General features: G+C 46.7%; 1 protein-coding gene across 4 annotated transcripts in view; it reads right to left on the bottom strand.

Moving 5' to 3' along the window:
* Positions 1-20,160, bottom strand: part of ACER1 (alkaline ceramidase 1) — a 45,805-nt gene that overhangs the window by 16,767 nt on the left and 8,878 nt on the right. The window contains exon 1 of one of the 4 annotated variants that reach the window (XM_043586357.1): positions 2,359-2,537. The exons of 1 other annotated variant lie outside the window; for it this stretch is intronic. In XM_043586357.1, the coding sequence (XP_043442292.1) occupies positions 2,359-2,451 (93 nt within the window). In that variant the 5' untranslated portion in view covers positions 2,452-2,537. Of the gene's footprint in view, positions 1-992; positions 1,084-2,197; positions 2,306-2,358; positions 2,538-20,160 lie in introns of those variants that run through there. 2 more of the 4 variants (XM_043586360.1, XM_043586358.1) reach the window with 2 other exon arrangements.

Here is a 20,160-nt window from a genome sequence, read left to right on the forward strand (position 1 = left end):
TAAGATACACTATAGTATATACAGCATGTAATACACAATATGTAATAAATACATTATTATATCTTATGAATATTATATATGTGTGTATCATATACCATATAATAAATATATTATTGTATAATATAAAATATTATATATTGTGTATGTGTATTATATACAATATGTATATACAATTCTATCAGAAGCTGGCAAACCATGGCCCTGTACCGATTCTATCCAATGTCTTCTTTTGCGTGGCCTGCGAGCTAAGAATGACATTTGTGCTTTTAAATGGTTAAAAAAATAAAACAAGAATAGTATCTTGTGACACGTGAAAGTTACATGAAATGCACATTTCAGTGTCCACAGATAGAGTTTTATTGCCACACGGCCCCCCTCATTTGCTTATATACCGTCTGTGGCTGCTTTCCAGGTACAATGGCAGAGTGGAGTCCTTTCCACAGGGATTGTATGGCCCCCAAAGCCAAACATATTTAACATCTGGCCTCTACAGCAGACGTTTGCCAACCCCTGACCTATATGACTGATTAGCTCTGCTGATGGGTTCGGGCTACTCAGAAGTGTTTTAGAGGAGAGAATCTTGGGGAGACCCTTTATAACCTAATCTGCATTCAATTCCTTAAGTTCTGGTGGTTTTGCCAGAGCCTTTCCTTTTCTTTTTAATTTTTTTAATGTTTATTTATTTTTGAGAGACAGAGAGAGAGAGAGAGAGAGAGAGAGAGAGAGCAAGCGGGGGAGGGGCAGCGAGAGAGGGAGACACAGAATCGGAAGCAGGCTCCAGGCTCCGAGCTGTCGGCACAGAGCCCGACGCGGGGCTCAAACTCAAGGACTGTGAGGTCATGACCTGAGCCAAAGCTGGACGCTTTAACCGACTGAACCCTCCACGTGCCCCTGCCAGAGCCTTTGTGATAGAAGAGAAAATATCCAAGTGTGTTCACACCAGGGAAAGGTAACTACTATTTTGTGAAACTTTTGTTTCGTTTGATAAGTACCTGGAAATGCAGGTGATGACGCTGTGGACATCTGGTATGTGTCATAGCCATGTCTCCTGCACCCTGGAAGTGTCCCCCACTCACTCAATTGGCTGCATTTAGAGGCAGGCTGAAGGGAGGCTCCCTGAACGCTCCTCCCCGAATCCACGCACAGAGGAGCGTTTCGCGTAGGCACGTGCGGCTAGACTGGGGTCTCAGCCCAGGCCTACGGCAGCCCTTTCTCGGTGCCTTCTCTGGGGCCCCCACCTCAGGGTGGACTGCCAGGGACTCCAGGGAGAAGGGTCCCAGACCCCCAAACCTCTTCTCCACCTCAGAGATCGGCACGTTCAGCCCCCTCCCGTTTTTCAGGCAAGAGCACTGAGGACCAGAGTCAGTATCTCTGTCCAGGAGGAGCAAGAAACAGGGAGACCACAGAGAAGCCCTGAATTTCAAACTTGCGTGCCCCTCCCCCCGGCTCTGGAAAGCGGTGGGGTCAAAGTAACAGGGCAAGAGTGAGGGAGGCATCTGGGACTGAGCTCCCAATCCCCAAGCCCCCAAAACATCTCCTGGACCCACCAAGTTCAAATCCTAGCTCTAAGTGCCACGGTGACCCTGGGCATATCTTTCACCTCCCCTTTGAGCGCCCTCAGTATGCGCAGGGCACAGAGCAAAGCACGTTGCCTGCACCACCCACCGACCGTCCCAGAAGCTCCAGGGACAAGGGCGGCCTGCCTTATTCACCACAGTCTCCCCAGCACCCCGCAGGAGGAGAGGCACGGCCACATGAATCTTTGGCCGCTTGCGTCTTCTAAGCTTTCCTGAAATGCCACTGCCATCCAGGCATTTTGAGCCCTCATACCAAGGATGGGGGGAAAGAGGACTACTGTGCCCAGAACTGAGGGGTCCCCGGGACATGAGACTTCCGATGCTGAAACCAGGATAGTCCCCAGCAAACTGGAATGAGTTGGTCAACCTAAGCTGGGGGTACAGCTGAGAACAAAATAGACACAGCCGTCTCCTCCAGGAAGCCCTTCCTGATCCATCCCTCTGCCACTGGCTCGTGGATCACCTCTGCCCTCCCCGCTCCCCAAGGCTGCCCCCGCACCTCCCATTAGAGCACCATCACCCTGGCTTGCAAATGCCTGGAGTCACATGCGTGTCCTCCGCTCCAGGGGAACAGGGAGCCTGGCTATTTTCCTGGTCACTGCTGCATTGCCAAAACCTACCACAGATGCCCCATGAATGAACAAAGGCCAGCACTCCTCGCCTAACAGACGGACGAAAGCTCAGAGAGGTGAACGCTCCAGCAGGATTCTCCAGCGGCCGTGTGGAGAAGCCGGGGTTTGAACCCCCCGTCCGGCGAGACCGCTGCCCCCAGCCCTCTCACCGTGTTGTAGAACTCGGCCACCAGCTCCGAGTGCTGAAAGTTACTCTCGCACCAGTCCACCTCGGAGCTCTGGTAGGCGAAGATGCTGGGCATCCTGATGTGGCGCCCGCTGCCCACTGGCTGAGTCTGGCGGAGAGCAGCAAGAGAGCCTAGGAGGGCCGGGCCGGGTGAGACGGGCAGAGGGCAGCTGTTGCTCCACAGCAGGGAGGAAAAACCTGCCGAACCGCTCCCCGGTTGCACCAGGACGGCCTACCTGTGCGGCGGCGGTGGCAGCTGCCCTGGGCAGAAGCCGAGGGGCTGGCACCATCCAGGCAGGGCACGGGATGGCCAGATCATGGGCCTCCCGTCCCTACCCACGCGGAGTGGGAGTCAGGGGTCTGGTACGAGAACGGTGATTTAAAATATTAACGAGCCCCTGGAGATGAGTACCCTGGCTGCCCCCGCTTTGGAGGCGGGCAGACGGAGGCAGAGAGGGCAAAGCCGCCTGCCGAAGGCACGCAAGGTGAAAACGCCACGACGTGGAAACAGGCAGCTGAGTCCAGACTCTGGGCTCTTACCCATTAGGCTGAACTATGTCCACGCTGTCAAAGCTCGGTGCTGCTTGTCGCCACACCGGGGGCAAGGGCAGCACACGCAGCCCGAGGGGCTTGGCTGGGCTCCCTTGTCGTCCTTGGCTGTGTAACCTTGCCCTATCATTTCTCCTCTGGGGGCCTCGGTCTTCCCGTTTGTGCTATGGGAAGGCGGGGCTGGATTGAAGCCATTTCTCTCGGGTGGTCAAAACTACGCCCAGAGTGTCCCAGCTTCTACCAGAGGCCACCTGCAAAACCCCCGTGAAGGGAGGGATCTGCAGAGTTCCAAGTCTGGGGGTCCCTGGGCCTGGCTTCCAAGGGCTGTGGCAAGCTCTGGCTTTGGAGTCAGCAAGGCCTGAGTTTGAATTCTGACTTCCTCCCCTTCCTAAGCTGTGTGACCTCCTGGGCAAGTGAACCCACCTCTCTGAGCCTCAGTTTGCTCATCTGTAACACGAGGAGGGTGGCGGTAGGCCCGGGTGTCTTTATAAAGGCACACAGAGATAAAGCCAGTCAAGAGCTTAGCTCAGTGCCTGGCCCAATGTGGGCCCAAGAGAAATGGCAAAATGGGTTTTCTTATTGTAGCCGATCTCGAACTTTAAGGCAACCCGTGGGAATAGTAATAACAGTGGCACATTTTACTGACCACTTACTGGTGCCAGGCTCTTTCCTAAGTGCTTAGCATTCAGTATTATTTCATTGAATGTTCTTGGCATCTTACCATCTCCAGGTCACTGGCAAAGAAACGGAAGCCCAGAGAAGTTAAGTGATTTACTCAAGGTCACACAGCTAAAAAGTAGTGAGAGACTAGATCCACACTTCCCTCGTGTGTAAGATGGGAATAATAGGGGCGCCTGGGTGGCGCAGTCGGTTAAGCATCCGACTTCAGCCAGGTCACGATCTCGCGGTCCGTGAGTTCGAGCCCCGCGTCGGGCTCTGGGGTGGTGGCTCAGAGCCTGGAGCCTGTTTCCGATTCTGTGTCTCCCTCTCTCTCTGCCCCTCCCCCGTTCATGCTCTGTCTCTCTCTGTCTCAAAAATAAATAAAAACGTTAAGATGGGAATAATAGTGCCTCTCAGAGCTGCTGTGCAAAGTTGGCCTTAACTGCTGGTGCATCCACTTCCCATTCATGGCAGGGAAATAAATTGATTTAAGCTTTATAATTCTGGGGGTGGTTACATAAATCTATACATGTGAAGAAATTGCACACACACACACACACACACACAGGAACGAATATAGCAGGTGTTGAGATCTGAATCAGTTCTGTAGATTAATCGATGTAAACGCCCTAATTTTGAAACTGTACCACTGGAGAAAACTGAATAAAGGGTACAGGAGACCTCTCTGTGAAATTTTTGCAACTTCTTGCGAGTGTACAATTATTCCAAAATAAAAGAGTTGTGTTTCTTTTTCATTAACTGATTTAGGTTTTCAATTGGAGGAAGAACAGATCAGCAGACTGTGCTATATCAACACAATGGAATATAAAGGAGCCTGCCTTATAGAAGGAAATCCTGGCACCTGCTACAATGTGGATGAACTTTGAGGACATTGTGTTCAATGAAATAAACCAGACACAAAACAACAAACACTGTCTGGTGTCCCTAGAGGCGTCCCGTCCACAGAGACAGAGAGCGGATGGTGGGAGCCAGGGGTGAGGCAGGGGGTGGGGAATCCGTGTTTCATGGGGACAGAGTCTCAGTCTGGGGAGGTGAAAGTTCTGGAGACGGATGGTGGGCAGGGCCGTACCATTATATGGAAGTCCTTTATGCCACAGCTTAGCCATGCAAACCATTTCAAAATGGTTCAGATGGTCAACTTTAGGTTGTGCATATTTCACCACAGTTTTATTTATTTATTTTTTAATTTTTTTTAACGTTTTATTTATTTTTGAGACAGAGAGAAACAGAGCATGAACGGGGGAGGGGCAGAGAGAGAGGGAGACACAGAATCGGAAGCAGGCTCCAGGCTCTGAGCCATCAGCCCAGAGCCCGATGCGGGGCTCGAACTCGCGGACCGTGAGATCGTGACCTGAGCTGAAGTCGGACGCTTAACCGACTGAGCCACCCAGGCGCCCCACACCACAGTTTTAAAAAGCCAATGGTTTAGGTTTCTAAAGGGGGTTTTGTCTCATAAAACATCAATAAATAAGAGTTCAGGCAGAAGGTAGATAACATGAAAATCTTGAGGGTGGTCTGTGAAAGTCAGAAATTTGGGGACTACTGAGGCGCGTGCTCAGGGCCCAGCCCAGAGCCTAATGTGGCTGCTGTCACTGGTATACTCCTTGTTGTTATTATTACCCACAACTTGTCAGAGCTTCCATTTTCCACCCCCTGCCAGGTGCCCAGAGAGCTGCCTTCCAGATCCTCTGGGAAGACGGGAAAGATGCCAGGTTTGGAGATGAGATAAGTTCCCAGAGCCTGAATTAAAAGTGCTGCCCGAGTGGCTCTCTACTCCCCCAGAGCAGCTGGAATCCGACTGTCTAGCCATAGCCCTGGCCCCCAAATCCCCTCCCCAGGTGGGCCAGGAGAGCAAACATATACCAACCCCACCTCTCCCAGCCCAGCTGAACACAGAGAGCCTGAGTCCCTGAAGGCGGGGGGTGGGGGGGGCGAGGTGCAGGGGGTGGGGTGCTGAGCACTCTGAGGCCCCTCCCTGTTCAAATCCAGGGCAGGGTACAACTGTCGGGATCTGGCCATCAGGGACCTCAGTGAAGGGTTTAGCAGCAGGAAGCAAGGTGGTGACAGGTGCCCACGTCCGGTCCAGCCTGGAGAGTTTGGGAAATCATCCTGCACAGAGCCGACTAGGAAAACAGCACAGCCAGATAAGTGTGTGATTTCTCTCTCTGCTAGGGAGAGAGACGGAGGCTAGAGTGTGCAAAGGGCCAGAGCCTGGGAGAAGGGGTGTATGAGTTCTGGGGGCTGCTTACAAATTAAGACAGTGGCTTCAAACAAGACACACATATTATGCTACAGTTCTAGAGATCAGGAGTTTGAAATGAGTCTTATGGGGCTAAAATCAAGGTGTCCACTGGGCTGGCTCCTCCTGGAGGCTCTAGAGGAGAATCCATTCCTTGCCTTTTCCAGCTTCTAGAAGCTTCCCGAATTCTTTGGCTCCGGGGGCGGGGGGAGCATCCTCCATTTCAATGCATGCTGCTCCCTTTTGGATTCCATCATCACACCTCCCTCTCTCTGGCTGTGACCCTCTTCCAAGGACCCTGGGATGACACAGGGACCACCAGGACAATCCTTCAGAGTCTCTTTGCAGGTAACATTCCCAAATTTCAGTACCAAGGATGTGGGTATTGGGGAGAAACGCTAATCTACTCACCAAGGGGGAAGGAGGAGGGTCTGGGGGTAGCGGCATTGGGGGCTGAGAAGAGGGGTGAAATAAATTCGGGCTAGATGGATATGTGCACAGAATTGGGGATGAGAATGGGCACGGGGCTGGGGAGTGGACAGGGCGATGGGGTGTAGAGGGGTTTGGGAAGGGGCTGGAGACTGGGTGGGGGTTGGAGAAGAGGTCAGGGGTTTATGGCAGAATTGGAGATCGAAGTGCTGGGGATGCCAAGGGGCCAGTGTGGGCCTGTGGGTGGGGCTGGGACTCTGTCTCTGGTGGACAAGGGCATCCCTCCCACTCCCCTCACCCGGGCAAAGGTCTCACGTGTTCCTATTGGGGGGGAGGTCTCTTCCACTCTTCTTCTCCCTCCCTTCAACACCCTCCCCAGGTTTGAAGCTGGGGTCTGTCCTTGGCTTCTGTCAACTGCCAGTGCGCACCTGGTCCAGGTAACTGGTCACAAAGACCATCAGGCATCCCAGCCCCGCCACGCTGCTCAGTTGCAAGGCCACTGTTAACTCCTCTCACCCCCACCATGAGCCTCAATAGGAAAGGGACGGATTTCTTCTTACCCGTGTTCTCATAAGCATCACATAACGGGTGCGCATCACAGAAAACACAAGTCAGCAAAGAGAAAATTAAACCCCCTGATCATTTTACAGTCTGGACATCCTAAGTGCTGTAAATATTGAGATATTTTCAACTTAAAAAATTGCTTATATAATTTTTTTTACAAAGATTTGGGTATATGTATGTTTGTTACCGAATTTTTTCACTCAAAGTGTCATTAATACCCTTCCATAGTTCAAAGCATATAGAAAACCACATATGACACAAAACTTACCATCTTAGCCATTTTAATCTATGTGTCTATGTATCTATCTATGTATCTATCTATCTATTTATAGAGAGTGGGGAAAGGACAGCGGGTGAAAGGGAGAGAGAATCCCAAGCAGGCTCCACACTATCAGGGCGGAGCCCGAGGCGGGGCTTGAACCCACGAACTGTGAGATCACGACCTGAGCTGAAATCAAGAGTCTGATGCTTAACCGACTAAACCACCCAGGCATCCCACCATCGTAACCATCTTTAAGTTCACAGCTCAGGGGCACCAAGCATATTCACATTTTTGTGCAACCACCCCCACCATCTGTCTCCAGAACTTTCCATCTTCCCAAACAAGACTCTGTCCCTAAGAAATACTGACTCCCCACCCCCTCCCTCAGCCCCAGCACCCACCATCGACTTTCTGTCTCTATGGATGTCACTCCTCTAGGGACCTTCTATGAGTTCCAGTCTGAGTTTGAAGGCCAAAGAGCCAGAAACACCCATGTCCAAGGGCAGGAAAAGCATCTCTCTCAGGCATAGAGCAAAGTCCCCCTTCCCCCACTCTTTTCTTCTATTTGGGCCCTCCGTGGCTGGGATGATGTCCATCTGCACTGGTGAGGGCATCCTGTTCACAGAGTCCACTGATTCAAATGCTAATGTCTTCTAGAAACACTCTCACAGACACGCCCAGAAGAAATGTTTTACCAGTTACCTGGGCATCAGTCAAATTGATACATAAAATGAAGCATCACAATGGGTGCTTCACTATCATTTTCTTTTATAAATAATGTTACAGTGAACGTCTCAGAAGGCTTAATCTTCAAGCAACAAATAATAATAAAGTCTAATGCTTCTCTATCCAATATGGTAGCCTCTGGTCACAAGGCTAAGCCCTTGAAATGGGGCTAAGTGCCATGTGTTAAAATAATAGTGTCTTGGATATTGGGTTAAATAAAGGATATTATTAGAATTCATGTGAGCTGTTCTGTTTTTCTTTCCCAAATGTGGCTACTAGAAAATTTTAAGTTCCCACAAACGTATGGCCAACTAACCTTTGACAAAGCAGGAAAGAACATCCAATGGAATAAAGACAGTCTCTTCAGCAAATGGTGCTGGGAAAACTGGACAGCGACATGCAGAAGAATGAACCTGGACCACTTTCTCACACCAGACACAAAAATAAACTCAACATGGATGAAAGACCTAAGCGTAAGACAGGAAGCCATCAAAATCCTCAAGGAGAAAGCAGGCAAAAACCTCTTTGACTTTGGCCGCAGCAACTTCTTACTCAACACTCCTCCAGAGGCAAGGGAAACAAAAGCAAAAATGAACTATTGGGACCTCATTCAAATAAAAAGCTTCTGCACAGTGAAGGAAACAATCAGCAAAACTAAAAGGCAACCGACAGAATGGGAGAAGATATTTGCAGATGACATGTCGGATAAAGGGTCAGTATCCAAAATCTATAGAGAACTTATCAAACTCAACACCCAAATAACAAATAATCCAGTGAAGAAATGGGCAAAAGACATGAATAGACACTTCCCCAAAGAAGACATCCAGATGGCCAACCGACATACTAAAAAATGCTCAACATCACTCATCATCAGGGAAATACAAATCAAAACCACAATGAGATACCACCTCACACATGTCAGAATGGCTAAAATTAACAACTCAGGAAACAACAGATGTTGGCAAGGATGCAGAGAAAGACGAACCCTTTGCAATGCAAACTGGTGCAGCCACTCTGGAAAACAGGATGGAAGTTCCTCAAAAAATTAAAAATAGAACTACCTTGGGGCGCCTGGGTGGCTCAGTCAGTTAAGCATCTGACTTTGGCTCAGGTCATGATCTCGCAGTTCATGAGTTCAAGCCCTGCAGCAGGCTCTGTGCTGATAGCTCAGAGCCTGGAGCCTGCTTTGGATTCTGTCTTCCTCTCTGCCCTTCCCCTGCTCACACTCTGCCTCTCTCTCTCTCTCTCTCTCTCTCTCTCTCAAAAATAAATAAATATTTTCAAAATTTTTGGGGCGCCTGGGTGGCGCAGTCGGTTAAGCGTCCGACTTCAGCCAGGTCACGATCTCGCGGTCCAGGAGTTCGAGCCCCGCGTCAGGCTCTGGGCTGATGGCTCAGAGCCTGGAGCCTGTTTCCGATTCTGTGTCTCCCTCTCTCTCTGCCCCTCCCCCGTTCATGCTCTGTCTCTCTCTGTCCCAAAAATAAATAAACGTTGAAAAAAAATTTTTTTTTAGTTTTTGATTAAAAAAATAGAACTACCTTAAGACCCAGCAATTGCACTACTAGGTATTTATCCAAAGGATAAAAAAAAAATGCTGATTTGAAGGGGCACATGCACCCCAATGTTTATAGCAGTGTTATTGACAATAGCCAAAGTATGGAAAGAGCCCAAATGTCCATTGACTGATGAATGGATAAAAAGGATGTGGGGGGCGCCTGGGGGGCGCAGTCGGTTGAGCGTCCGACTTCAGCCAGGTCACGATCTTGCAGTCCGTGAGTTCGAGCCCCGCGTCAGGCTCTGGGCTGATGGCTCGGAGCCTGGAGCCTGTTTCCGATTCTGTGTCTCCCTCTCTCTCTGCCCCTCCCCCGTTCATGCTCTGTCTCTCTCTGTCCCAAAAATAAATAAAAATGTTAAAAAAAAAAAAGGATGTGGTATATGTATATACAATGGAATATTACTCAGCAATCAAAAAGAATGAAGTCTTGGGGCACCCGGGTGGCTCAGTCATTGAGCGTCCAACTTCAGCTCAGGTCATGATCCCACGGTTCGTGAGTTTGAGCCCACATCATGCTCTGCACTGACAGCTCAGAGCCTGAAGCCTGCTTTAGATTCTGTGTCTCCCTGTCTCTCTCTGCCCCTACCCCACTCACATTCTGTCTCTCTCTCTCTCTCTCAAAAAAAAAAAATGAATAAACATTTAAAATAATTAATGATGTCTTGCCATTGGCAACAATGTGGATGGAACTAGAGCGTATTATGCTAAGTGAAATAAGTCAGAGAAAGACAAACATCATATGATTTCACTCATATGTGGAATTTAAGAAACAAAACAGGTGAACAAAGGGGAAGGGAAGGAAAAATAAGATAAAAACAGAGAGGGAGGCAAAGCATACGAGACTCTTAAATACAGAGAAGAAATTGAGGGTTGCTGGACGGGAGGGGAGGGGGGGATGGGCTAAATGGGTGATGGGTATTAAGGTGGGCACTTGCTGGGATGAGCACTGGGTGTTATATGTAAGTGATGAATCACTAAATTCTATTGCTGAAATCATTATTACACTATATGTTAACTAACCTGGATTTAAATAAAATAAATAAAAAATATAATGAAAAAAACCTGTAAGTCCCATATGTGGCTCACGTAAGATTTCCACTGGATGGGACTGGACTAATGATGTTGTCAGGAAGTACCAAGCACTATGCTACCATTATCTCCTTTCATTGCCCCAGGATATGGAAGTAAAACTGTTTCTGTAGCTTAGTCGCCAAGACACCACCCCCCACCTCGCCTCATGGGGTGGTCTTATGGAGGAGAAAACAGAGGCTCTCAGAAGTTCAAGTGATCTCTCCCAGAGTCACACACAATGAGGGGACACCGTTTCTCAAAGGGTGGGGACCGCTTTATGGTCTTAAATAGCGTTGGATCCTATTGTGAGAAAGTCAGTCTCTTGATTTCTCTTCCCGGCTGTTTTTGGTCAATGAGAAAGCCTCCGTTGGGTGTTCCGGTACCTTCAGAGCCTCTCTATCAATTCCTGGTCTCCCCTTCTGGGCTAGAATTTCACCTTTTGGCTTCTCGGTATTGATTTTTAGACAGCTTTATTGAGGTGTAATTGACATAGAATAAACTTCGTATGTTTAAAGTATTCTCATTCAATACATCTGGACATATGCACACACCTTTGAAACCACCACCAAAATCCAGATAATAAACAGACCTATATTGTTGCTTTCTATTTATCTTGCTTTCTATTTACTGCTTTCTAGTTGATCTACTTTTCTAGCTCTCCATTTAGGGCAGCACTGTAGAATTGCCTTTGGGAATAAATGTGTGTATTAACACTTTTGAAAAATGAGTTCGTTTGAAAACAACGTTTAAGTAAATAATGGCTGCAGATACAGCTGGACAAAGTTTAAAATGTGGAAATTCCCAGGGTTGTAAAGGATGTGATTGAACAATTGGTGAAATTTGAATATTGACTGTATGTTGAAATAGTATTGTATGACAATACGATTTTTGAATTTGATACATGAGTTGCAGTTATGTATGAGAGTGTCCTAGTTGTTAGGAGACACATCCTTCAATATTTAAGGGTGAAGGGACATGATGTCCACAACTTGCCCTGAAATAGCAAAAATGGGGGGAGAGATGAGAGAAGGAAGGGGGGAGGGAGAGAATATGGCAAAATGTAAGTGATTGGGGAATTTGGGTGAAAGGTACAGGGTTCAATGTATTCTTGCCATTTTTCTGTTGCAACAGAAATATTTCAAAAGAAAAAGAAAAAAAAATATGTTGGCTCATCAAAAGCCAAAAATATGTTGGCTCATCAATAATGAGGATGGGGAAAGCATCCTCTTATCCCTGACTGGTGGAAATGTGAGATGGTCAACCACTTTGGAAAACAATATGACATTGCCTAGTGTGTTATTGAGCAGACCAGGCCAATTTCTAGAATAAGGCAATACATCAAATCTCAACGTCTTAAGACATAAAGTACGTTGTGTGCCTCTGCCCCGGAAGGCTGTCTGTCTGTCCGTCTGCCGGTCTGTCAAGTGGCCCAGGCTCCTTCCATCTTGTGATGTTCCATCCCCACACCATGTGACTTCCATCCCCAGCATGAAGTTTTCAGGGTGCCCCCCGCCCCCCAAGTAGGAAAAAGAGAGCCTATGGAAGACATGTTGGATTCTCAACGGCCTCAGCCCAGGAGGATTCCCCTCACTTTAGCATACTTCCTATTGGTCACAGTGAGTCCACGTGACCTCAACCAGACGCAAGGGGAGCTGGGAAATGTAGTTTCTGGCAGAGCAGTGGCTCCTCTGCGAAAATTCTACCCTGTGGAAAGCGTGCCTGAATCTTTGTCACGGAGCAGGCTGCCTCTGCCACATCCAGCAAAGCTGCAAACGAACATACCCTGTGATTGGGAACGTCCCTCCTGGGTTCACATTCCTCGGAGAAACTCTCGCACATGGACTCAGGACTCGTGCACATGATTATTCAGAGCTGCTTGAAACCCTTGAAGTCTGAATACTCACAAAAGGCAGTCTCGATAAATGAACGATGGCATTTTCATTCAGTGGAATACACATAAGTGAACAGCAGGGACATGCATCCACATGAGTGACTCCCAACAAGATAATGCTGGACCAAAAAAAATGTCACAAGGCAGTACATCTATTCATAGAATGGCAAAAACCAGGCTACATTAAATAAATGATATTTAGGGTGGGGCTGCTAGCTAGCCTCACACACGTGTATGGATGTATCTGTTGTTAAAATATTGCAGTATTGGGGGGCACCTGGGTGGCTCAGTCGGTTGGGCGTCCGACTTCAGCTCAGGTCACGATCTCGCGGTCCGTGAGTTCGAGCCCCGCGTGGGGCTCTGGGCTGATGGCTCAGAGCCCGGGGCCTGCTTCTGATTCTGTGTCTCCCTCTCTCTCTGCCCCTCCCCCGTTCATGCTCTGTCTCTCTCTGTCCCCAAAATAAATAAACGTTAAAAAAAATTTTTTTAATAAAATAAAATATTGCAGTATTGGTTGGTACCTAGCTGCTGCTTCAAGGCTCCCTCACTCCGGTGGATCCCCGCCCACCCTGACTTTGTCCCTATGACCCTACAGACTTCTTCACGACCCAGCAGCTAATGGGTTAAGATCCGGTAACTATCTTTAATATTGCCTTGGGTTTAGGGAGACAGGTATATATGATTTTTTTAAATGTCTTAAAAAAAAAAAAAGCAAAGGGATCGTGAATACCAAATCCAGAAGGGTGGTCATCTCAGTGGGAGGATCAGGGGAGACTATGTATCCACTAAGAGCCCCACACGGGTTTTCATTGGGGTCAGTGTGTCTCCTTCCTGTTTACATCCCAATACTCCAGGACAACAAAGGGAAGATATCATTAAGCCCCATTAGAAGCCATCCTCAGGGCCATGTGAACTGTTCCTGCTTCCGACACATCCCCAAGTGGCCTCAAGGCTTCAAGAAATCCATCACCACTGCCTTCTAATGTGGCTTAACTCCATTACTTATTTGCAGAAGCATTGTCAGATAAAATACAGGACACCCAGTTACATTTGAATTTCAGATAAGGCAAACCATGGATAATTTTTAGCACAAGTGTGTCCTCAATATTGCGTGGGATGGACTGAAGCTGCTGAAAAAGTATTCCTCGTGCATCTGAAATTCAAATTTAAATGGGCCTCCTGGATTTTTATTTGCTCAATCTGACAACCCCATTTTGGAAGCTTTTCCTTCACCAGACCCCTCACCTTCTTCCTCCCTCCCATAAGAGAGTTTCACAAAATGTACCTCCACTTCTGAGATCCAATAACCCTCGATGGTTATTCTGAGGCTCACCTTTTGCTTTTTCTCCTGGTATTCACCTGTAGGGGAATACTGACACTTTGGGAGACATATTGCCAACTGGGATTTCTGCCAGATTTTAAGGTTCAGAGGATTTAGGCTTGCAAGTTTAGCCCTGAAATTCAACGTTTCTCTCCAACATCACAGCCAAGATCACTGTGGTCCAAGGGGAGAAACTCTGCCTGTTCCTTCTCTTTCAAAGGGAGGGAGGAGAACCCCCCCCCCAAAGTCTAAGTTATGGATCAGATTATACCGATTATACAAAAAAAAAAAAAAGTATGTTGAAGTCGCAACTCCCCAGGACCTTGGAATGTGACCTTATTTGGAGACGAGGTCGTTACAGAGGTGATGAGGTTAAGATGAAGTCATCAGGACGGGCCATAATCCATATGGCATCCTTAGAAAAAGAGGAAATTTGGACAGAAACCCACAGAAAGGGAGGAGACCATGAAAGGACACAGGGAGCATGTCATGTGGGGACAGGATGGGTCTACAAGCCAAGCAAGACCATCGATGGCCAAAAAACCCCACCAGAAGCTGGGACAAGCAAGGAAGAATGTGCCCCTACAGGTTCCAGAGGGAGCACGGCCCTACTGACACTTTGATCCCAGACTTCCAGCCTCCAGAACCGTGAGACCATGCAGTTCTGTTGTGTAAACCCCCCGGTCTGTGGTGCTCTGGCAGCTCCAGGAAACCCATGAAGATTTTGGGTTTCCATCTCGAAACTGACTTGGTGGGTTGAGATAGTGCTGCCCGGAGTGCAGAGCAGGACAAAATGTTCCCGGTAGGGTGGCCAACCCAGCCTCAACTGATCGGGGCTTTCCCACTTTTGACAGCGAAGATCCCCTGTGTTGAGAAAAGCCCCAGGAAAGCGGGGAGGGTTGCTCGTCCTGGTGCCCCAAATGGTTTGCCTCAAAAAGGCTAAAATTAGAATTCCTCCATGATGCAGAGCAACTTCACTCCTACTTATCCAAAAGAACTGAAAGCAGGGTCTCAAAGACATTTGCACACCCATGTTCACAGCAACATGATTCACAATAACCCAAAAGATGCAGCAGTCCCAGTGTCCATCAACAGATGAATAAACGAAATGTGGTGGGGATGGTTACACAATGATGTCAGTGTACTTAATGCCATAGACTGTACACTTAAAAACGGATAAAATGAGGGGCACCTGGGTGGCTCAGCCGGTTAAGCATCCGACTTCCGCTCAGGTCATGGTCTCACTGCTCGTGAGTTCAAGCCCCAGGTTGGGCTTTATGCTGATAGCTCACAGCTCACAGCCTAGAGCTTGCTTCAGATTCTGTATCTGTCTCTGTCTCTCTGCCCCTCCCCTGCTCTCTCTCTCTCTCTCTCTCTCTCTCTCTAATATAAAAAATAATAATAAACATTAAAAAATTTTAAATGGTTAAAATGGTAACTTTCATGTTATATATATTTTACTGCAATTTAAAAAAAGAGGAAGTGCGGACTTCAAGCTGTGTTACAAAGCTATGATCATCAAGACAGTATGGTACTGGCACAAGAACAGACACTCAGATCAATGGAACAGAATACAGAACCCAGAAATGGACCCACAAACGTATGGCCAACTAGCCTTTGACAGAGCAGGAAAGAATATCCAATGGAATAAAGACAGTCTCTTCAGCAAATGGTGCTGGGAAAACTGGACAGCGACATGCAGAAGAATGAACCTGGACCACTTTCTCACACCAGACACAAAAATAAACTCAACATGGATGAAAGACCTAAGCGTAAGACAGGAAGCCATCAAAATCCTCAAGGAGAAAGCAGGCAAAAATCTCTTTGACTTTGGCCGCAGCAACTTCTTACTCAACACGTCTCCAGAGGCAAGGGAAACCAAAGCAAAAATGAACTACTATTATAAAAAGCTTCTGCACAGCGAAGGAAACAATTGGCGAAACTAAAAGGCAACTGGTGGAATGGGAGAAGATATTTGCAAACAACATATCAGATCAAGGGTTAGTATCCAAAATCTATAAATAACTTATCAAACTCAACACCCAAAAAACAACCAATCCAGTGAAGAAATGGCCAAGAGACATGAATAGACACTTTTCCAAAGACATCCAGATGACTGACAGACACATGAAAAAATGCTCAACATCACTCATCATCAGGGAAACACAAATCAAAACCACCATGAGATACCACCTCACACCTGTCAGAATGGCTAACAGTAACAACTCAGGCAACAACAGATGTTGGTGAGGATGAGGAGAAAGAGGATCTCTTTTGCATTGTTGGTGGGAATGCAAGCTGGTGCAGTCACTCTGGAAAACAGTATGGAAGTTCCTCAAAACCTGAAAATAGAACTACCCTATGACCCAGCAATTGCACTACCAGGTATTTATCCACAGGATACAGGTGGGCTGTTTCGAAGGGGCACGTGCACCCCCATGTTTATAGCAGCACTATCAACAATAGCCAAAGTATGGAAAGAGCCCCAATGTCCATCGATGGATGGATGGATAAAGAAGATGTGGGGTGTGTGTGTGTGTGTGTGTGTGTGTGTGAGAGAGATGGAGTATTACTCAGCAATCAAAAAGAATGAAATCTTGCCATTTGCAACTATGTGGATGGAACTAGAGGGTATTATGCTAAGCAAAATTAGTCAGAGAAAGACAAATATCATAGGACTTCACTCACGAGGACTTTAAGATACAAAACAGATGAACATAGGAAAAGGGAAGCAAAAACAATATAAAAACAGAGAGGAGGACAAAACATAAGAGACTCTTAAATATGGAGAACAAACAGAGGGTTACTGGAGGGGTTGTGGGAGGGGGGATGGGCTAAATGGGTAAGGGGCATTAAGGAATCTACTCCTGAAATCACTGTTGCACTATATGCTAACTAACTTGGATGTAAATTAAAAAATAAATTAAATAAATAAATAAACAAATAAATAAAATACTATGGAAGAGTAACAATGTCATAAACAAAATCAAAACTACTCTAATGAAAAAATAAGATTAAAAAAATTTTTAACATTATTTTTGAGAGACAGAGTGAGACAGAGCACAAGAGGGGGAGGGGCAGAGAGAGAAGGAGACACAGAATCTGAAGCAGGGTCCAGGTTCTGAGCAAGTGTTCAGCACAGAGCCCAATGCACGGCTCGAACCCACAAACCATGAGATCATGACCTGAGCCGAAGTCGGTCACTTAACCAACTGAGCCACCCAGGTGCCCCCAAAAAATAAGATTTAAAACAGTATAATTCTATTTATTTTTTGAAATTTTAACAATGGCTATTTTAGGTGATTGAATAAAGTTCTTTGTTCTCTGCTTAAAAAAATAATAAAATTTTAAAAAGAAGAAGTGATAAACTGTGTCAAAAGCTGCTACTAAGACAAACAACACAAGGAAATGATGATTGACCATTGAATTTGTTGTAACTTTAGGTCATTGATTTCTTATTTTTAAAAATTTCTTCTTTTTTAAATGTTCTTAATACTTACTTTTGAGAGAAAGAGAGACAGAGACAGAGTGCAAGCAGGGGAGGGGCAGAGAGAGAGGGAGACACAGAATCCAAAGCAGACTCCAGGCTCTGAGCTGTCAGCACAGAGCCTCACATGGGCTCGAACTCATGAACCATGAGATCATGACCTGAGCCAAAGTCAGATGCTTAACTGACTGAGCCACTAAGTCACCCCAATCTTTCTTCTTTTTTAATATAGGCATATACAGCTATAAATCTTTCTCTAAGCCCTGCTTTAGTTGCACCCCAATACGTTTTGATGTTATGTCTTCATTTCCATTCATCTCAAAGCATTTTCTATTTTCCCTTGTGTGACCTTTGAATTTAGCTATTGAAACTGGTCTTTGAATGTGGCCATCTAGAAGCCACTAATGACTTTGACTGACAGCTGGTGTCTCAGTGGAGTCATGAGGGGGAAGCCCAATTAGAGTGGGCTCAAGAGACAATGAAAAGAGGAGTAGAAACCAAGAGGAGATCCAACTCTTAAAAGTTGGTTTTTTTTTTTCTGTAAAGGAGAATGAATAAATGGGTAATAACTGGAGGACAATGTGGGATCATGCATCTACCTTTTTTAAAGATGGGAGCTATTAGTACATGTTTATAAGCTAATGGGAATAATCAAGAAAAGAAGCAACATCTGATGTAGTAAAAGGAAGTAGACACTTAAGAAGAGTGATGACCTTGGGTGGAATGGAATCCAGTATGTAGGTAGGGAGAGTTGGCCTTGGCTCGGAGCCTGGGAGTCATGATAACAAGAAAGAAGGCAATGTTGGCAGCCTATGTGCTGTGGAAGTCCCCTTCTGTGGCTTTGTTTTTGCAGAAGATAGGAGGCAATGTCAAGAACTGAGGTTCAGGAGGAAGGGGAAGACTTGAGGGGAGAAGGAAAGGTGAGATGTTACCATACGAGAGAGTGGATAAGTGAATGGACCAGGACACATAGGACTGCTGGGCAGGAAATTGGTGGTCAAAATCTCAAGGGAGACCAGTTGGCATGGCTGTGTATGAGGCTTCCCAGGTGCAGGTGAGGAGTATACGCAGGGCTGGCTTTAATCAGGCCAAGTCTGACCACGTAAATGTGATGAAGGAAGAGGCAGACGAGGGAGTTGAGGACATATGTCAAGGAGCGATTGTAACGGAAGACCATGGCTCTAAACCGAGTGAGGGGACAGGGGAAAGGGAGGAAAGGGTCCACGGATTATAGGTTCTGGCATAGTTAAAGGATTGTTTGGATAGGAATACCAAATGCAGTGAGCTATCATTGGACCAATGATTGGGGAATGAAAGAATCCAGTCACCAAAGACTATATACTATGTGATTCCACATATATGAAATTCTAGTTAAGGGAAATCTAACCTAGAGTGATGGAAAGTTGGACCAATGATTGGGGATAAGATGGAAGGGGTGGGGTTGATTACAAAGGGACCCAGGGGATCTTTTGGAGGTCAGGGAAATGTTCTCTCTGTTGACTGGAGTAGTCATTACACGGCTTTATCAAAACTCATCAAACTGTACACTTAAAATGGGTATATATTATTATACAAATATACTTCAACAGAGTTGACTTTAAAACAAGATGGACAGGGAAGGAGAGGGGAGAAAAACAGAAGTGTACAGGGCTGTGGTCTTTGGATTATGGAGTCCACATTATCTAATAACCTCCTTGTTTTCCCCCTTCAATATTACATCAAGGGGATAAAAATGGTGGTATCTTGGACAGTCCAGGCTATACTGAGTGAGAAGGGGCATGAAGGAACTTTCTAGATCTTGAACATGGTAATGGTGACACAGGTGTAGACCACGTGAAAAACAATTCATTGACCTATACAGTTAAGACGTATGCACTTTACTGAGTGTATGTTAAACTCCAGTAATTTTTTAAAGTTACACCATGGAAGTCTTTTCATGTCAACAAAATGAATACACAATATCATTTTTATGACTGACACCCCATTTAAATGACCCCCCTCTCCACTAAACCGGCTCCCCGAAGCATCTGACGCTTCTGAAACTGATGGCAGATCTCAACAGACTATGCCCCTGCCAGACTTGCCCTACTTGATCCATTATCTTCCTTGCACCTGTGGCTGCCTCCCCACACACAGGCCCCCTCCTACTTCTCTGACTGGCCGGCCCTCCTTCCTCTTCTCTCACTTCAACCCATTCTTGGGACGGGGTGGGAGAGGGAAGATCTCACCTGCTCCATACTCCCTGGGTGCCAGAATTACAGAATCATCAGCTTCCTGGAAATCTCCAATTGGATATTTATGGGCTGCACAAACTTACCAGGTCGTAACCCAATGGCTCTCAAGTGGGGACACTGAGTAATGTCTAGAGACATTCTTGGCTGACATATCGGGGAACACTACTGGCGTCTAGGGAATAGAGGCTAGGGATGCTACTGAGCTACTATGCTACAATGCACAGGATGACCCCATACCACACAGAACCTAAATGTCAAGAGTGCTATAGTGGAGAAACCCTGCCCTAAACTAGCTCATTATCTTCCCCCCAAACCTATGTCTCCGTCTCTGTAAAAGGCACTTTCATGCACCCAATGGCTCTAGCCAGAAACATGTGAACCTTATTTACCCATAAAAATGAATTCAGTCATTCATATTCAATCCGTTCCTGAATTAGTTAGGTAATAACTAGCTGCTGCAATGAACAAACCTTAGAATGTCTAATGACTGAAATATGATGCAACCTTGTTGCTCACTCATCCAAATCCAAAAGGAGTGTTCCTAATTGACAGGTGGCTCCCTTCCCGGGCTTCTTCTATGGTTCCACCCTCTTTATCAGGCCACTTCATTTCGTTGCAAGAGCCTGTGGGAGGAGATTAAGAGTGGAGAAGTCACAGTTGCTTCCAAGGCGCCCTGGCATAGAAGTGTCACACATCGTTTCCTTGCAGGGTCCATTAATGAAAACTCATCAAATGGCTCGTCAGATGCAAGGAATGCTGGGAGATGTAGTCTCAGG

Source organism: Prionailurus bengalensis, chromosome A2 (genome assembly GCF_016509475.1).
Source record: "Prionailurus bengalensis isolate Pbe53 chromosome A2, Fcat_Pben_1.1_paternal_pri, whole genome shotgun sequence".
NCBI classification, from domain to species: Eukaryota; Metazoa; Chordata; class Mammalia; order Carnivora; family Felidae; genus Prionailurus; species Prionailurus bengalensis.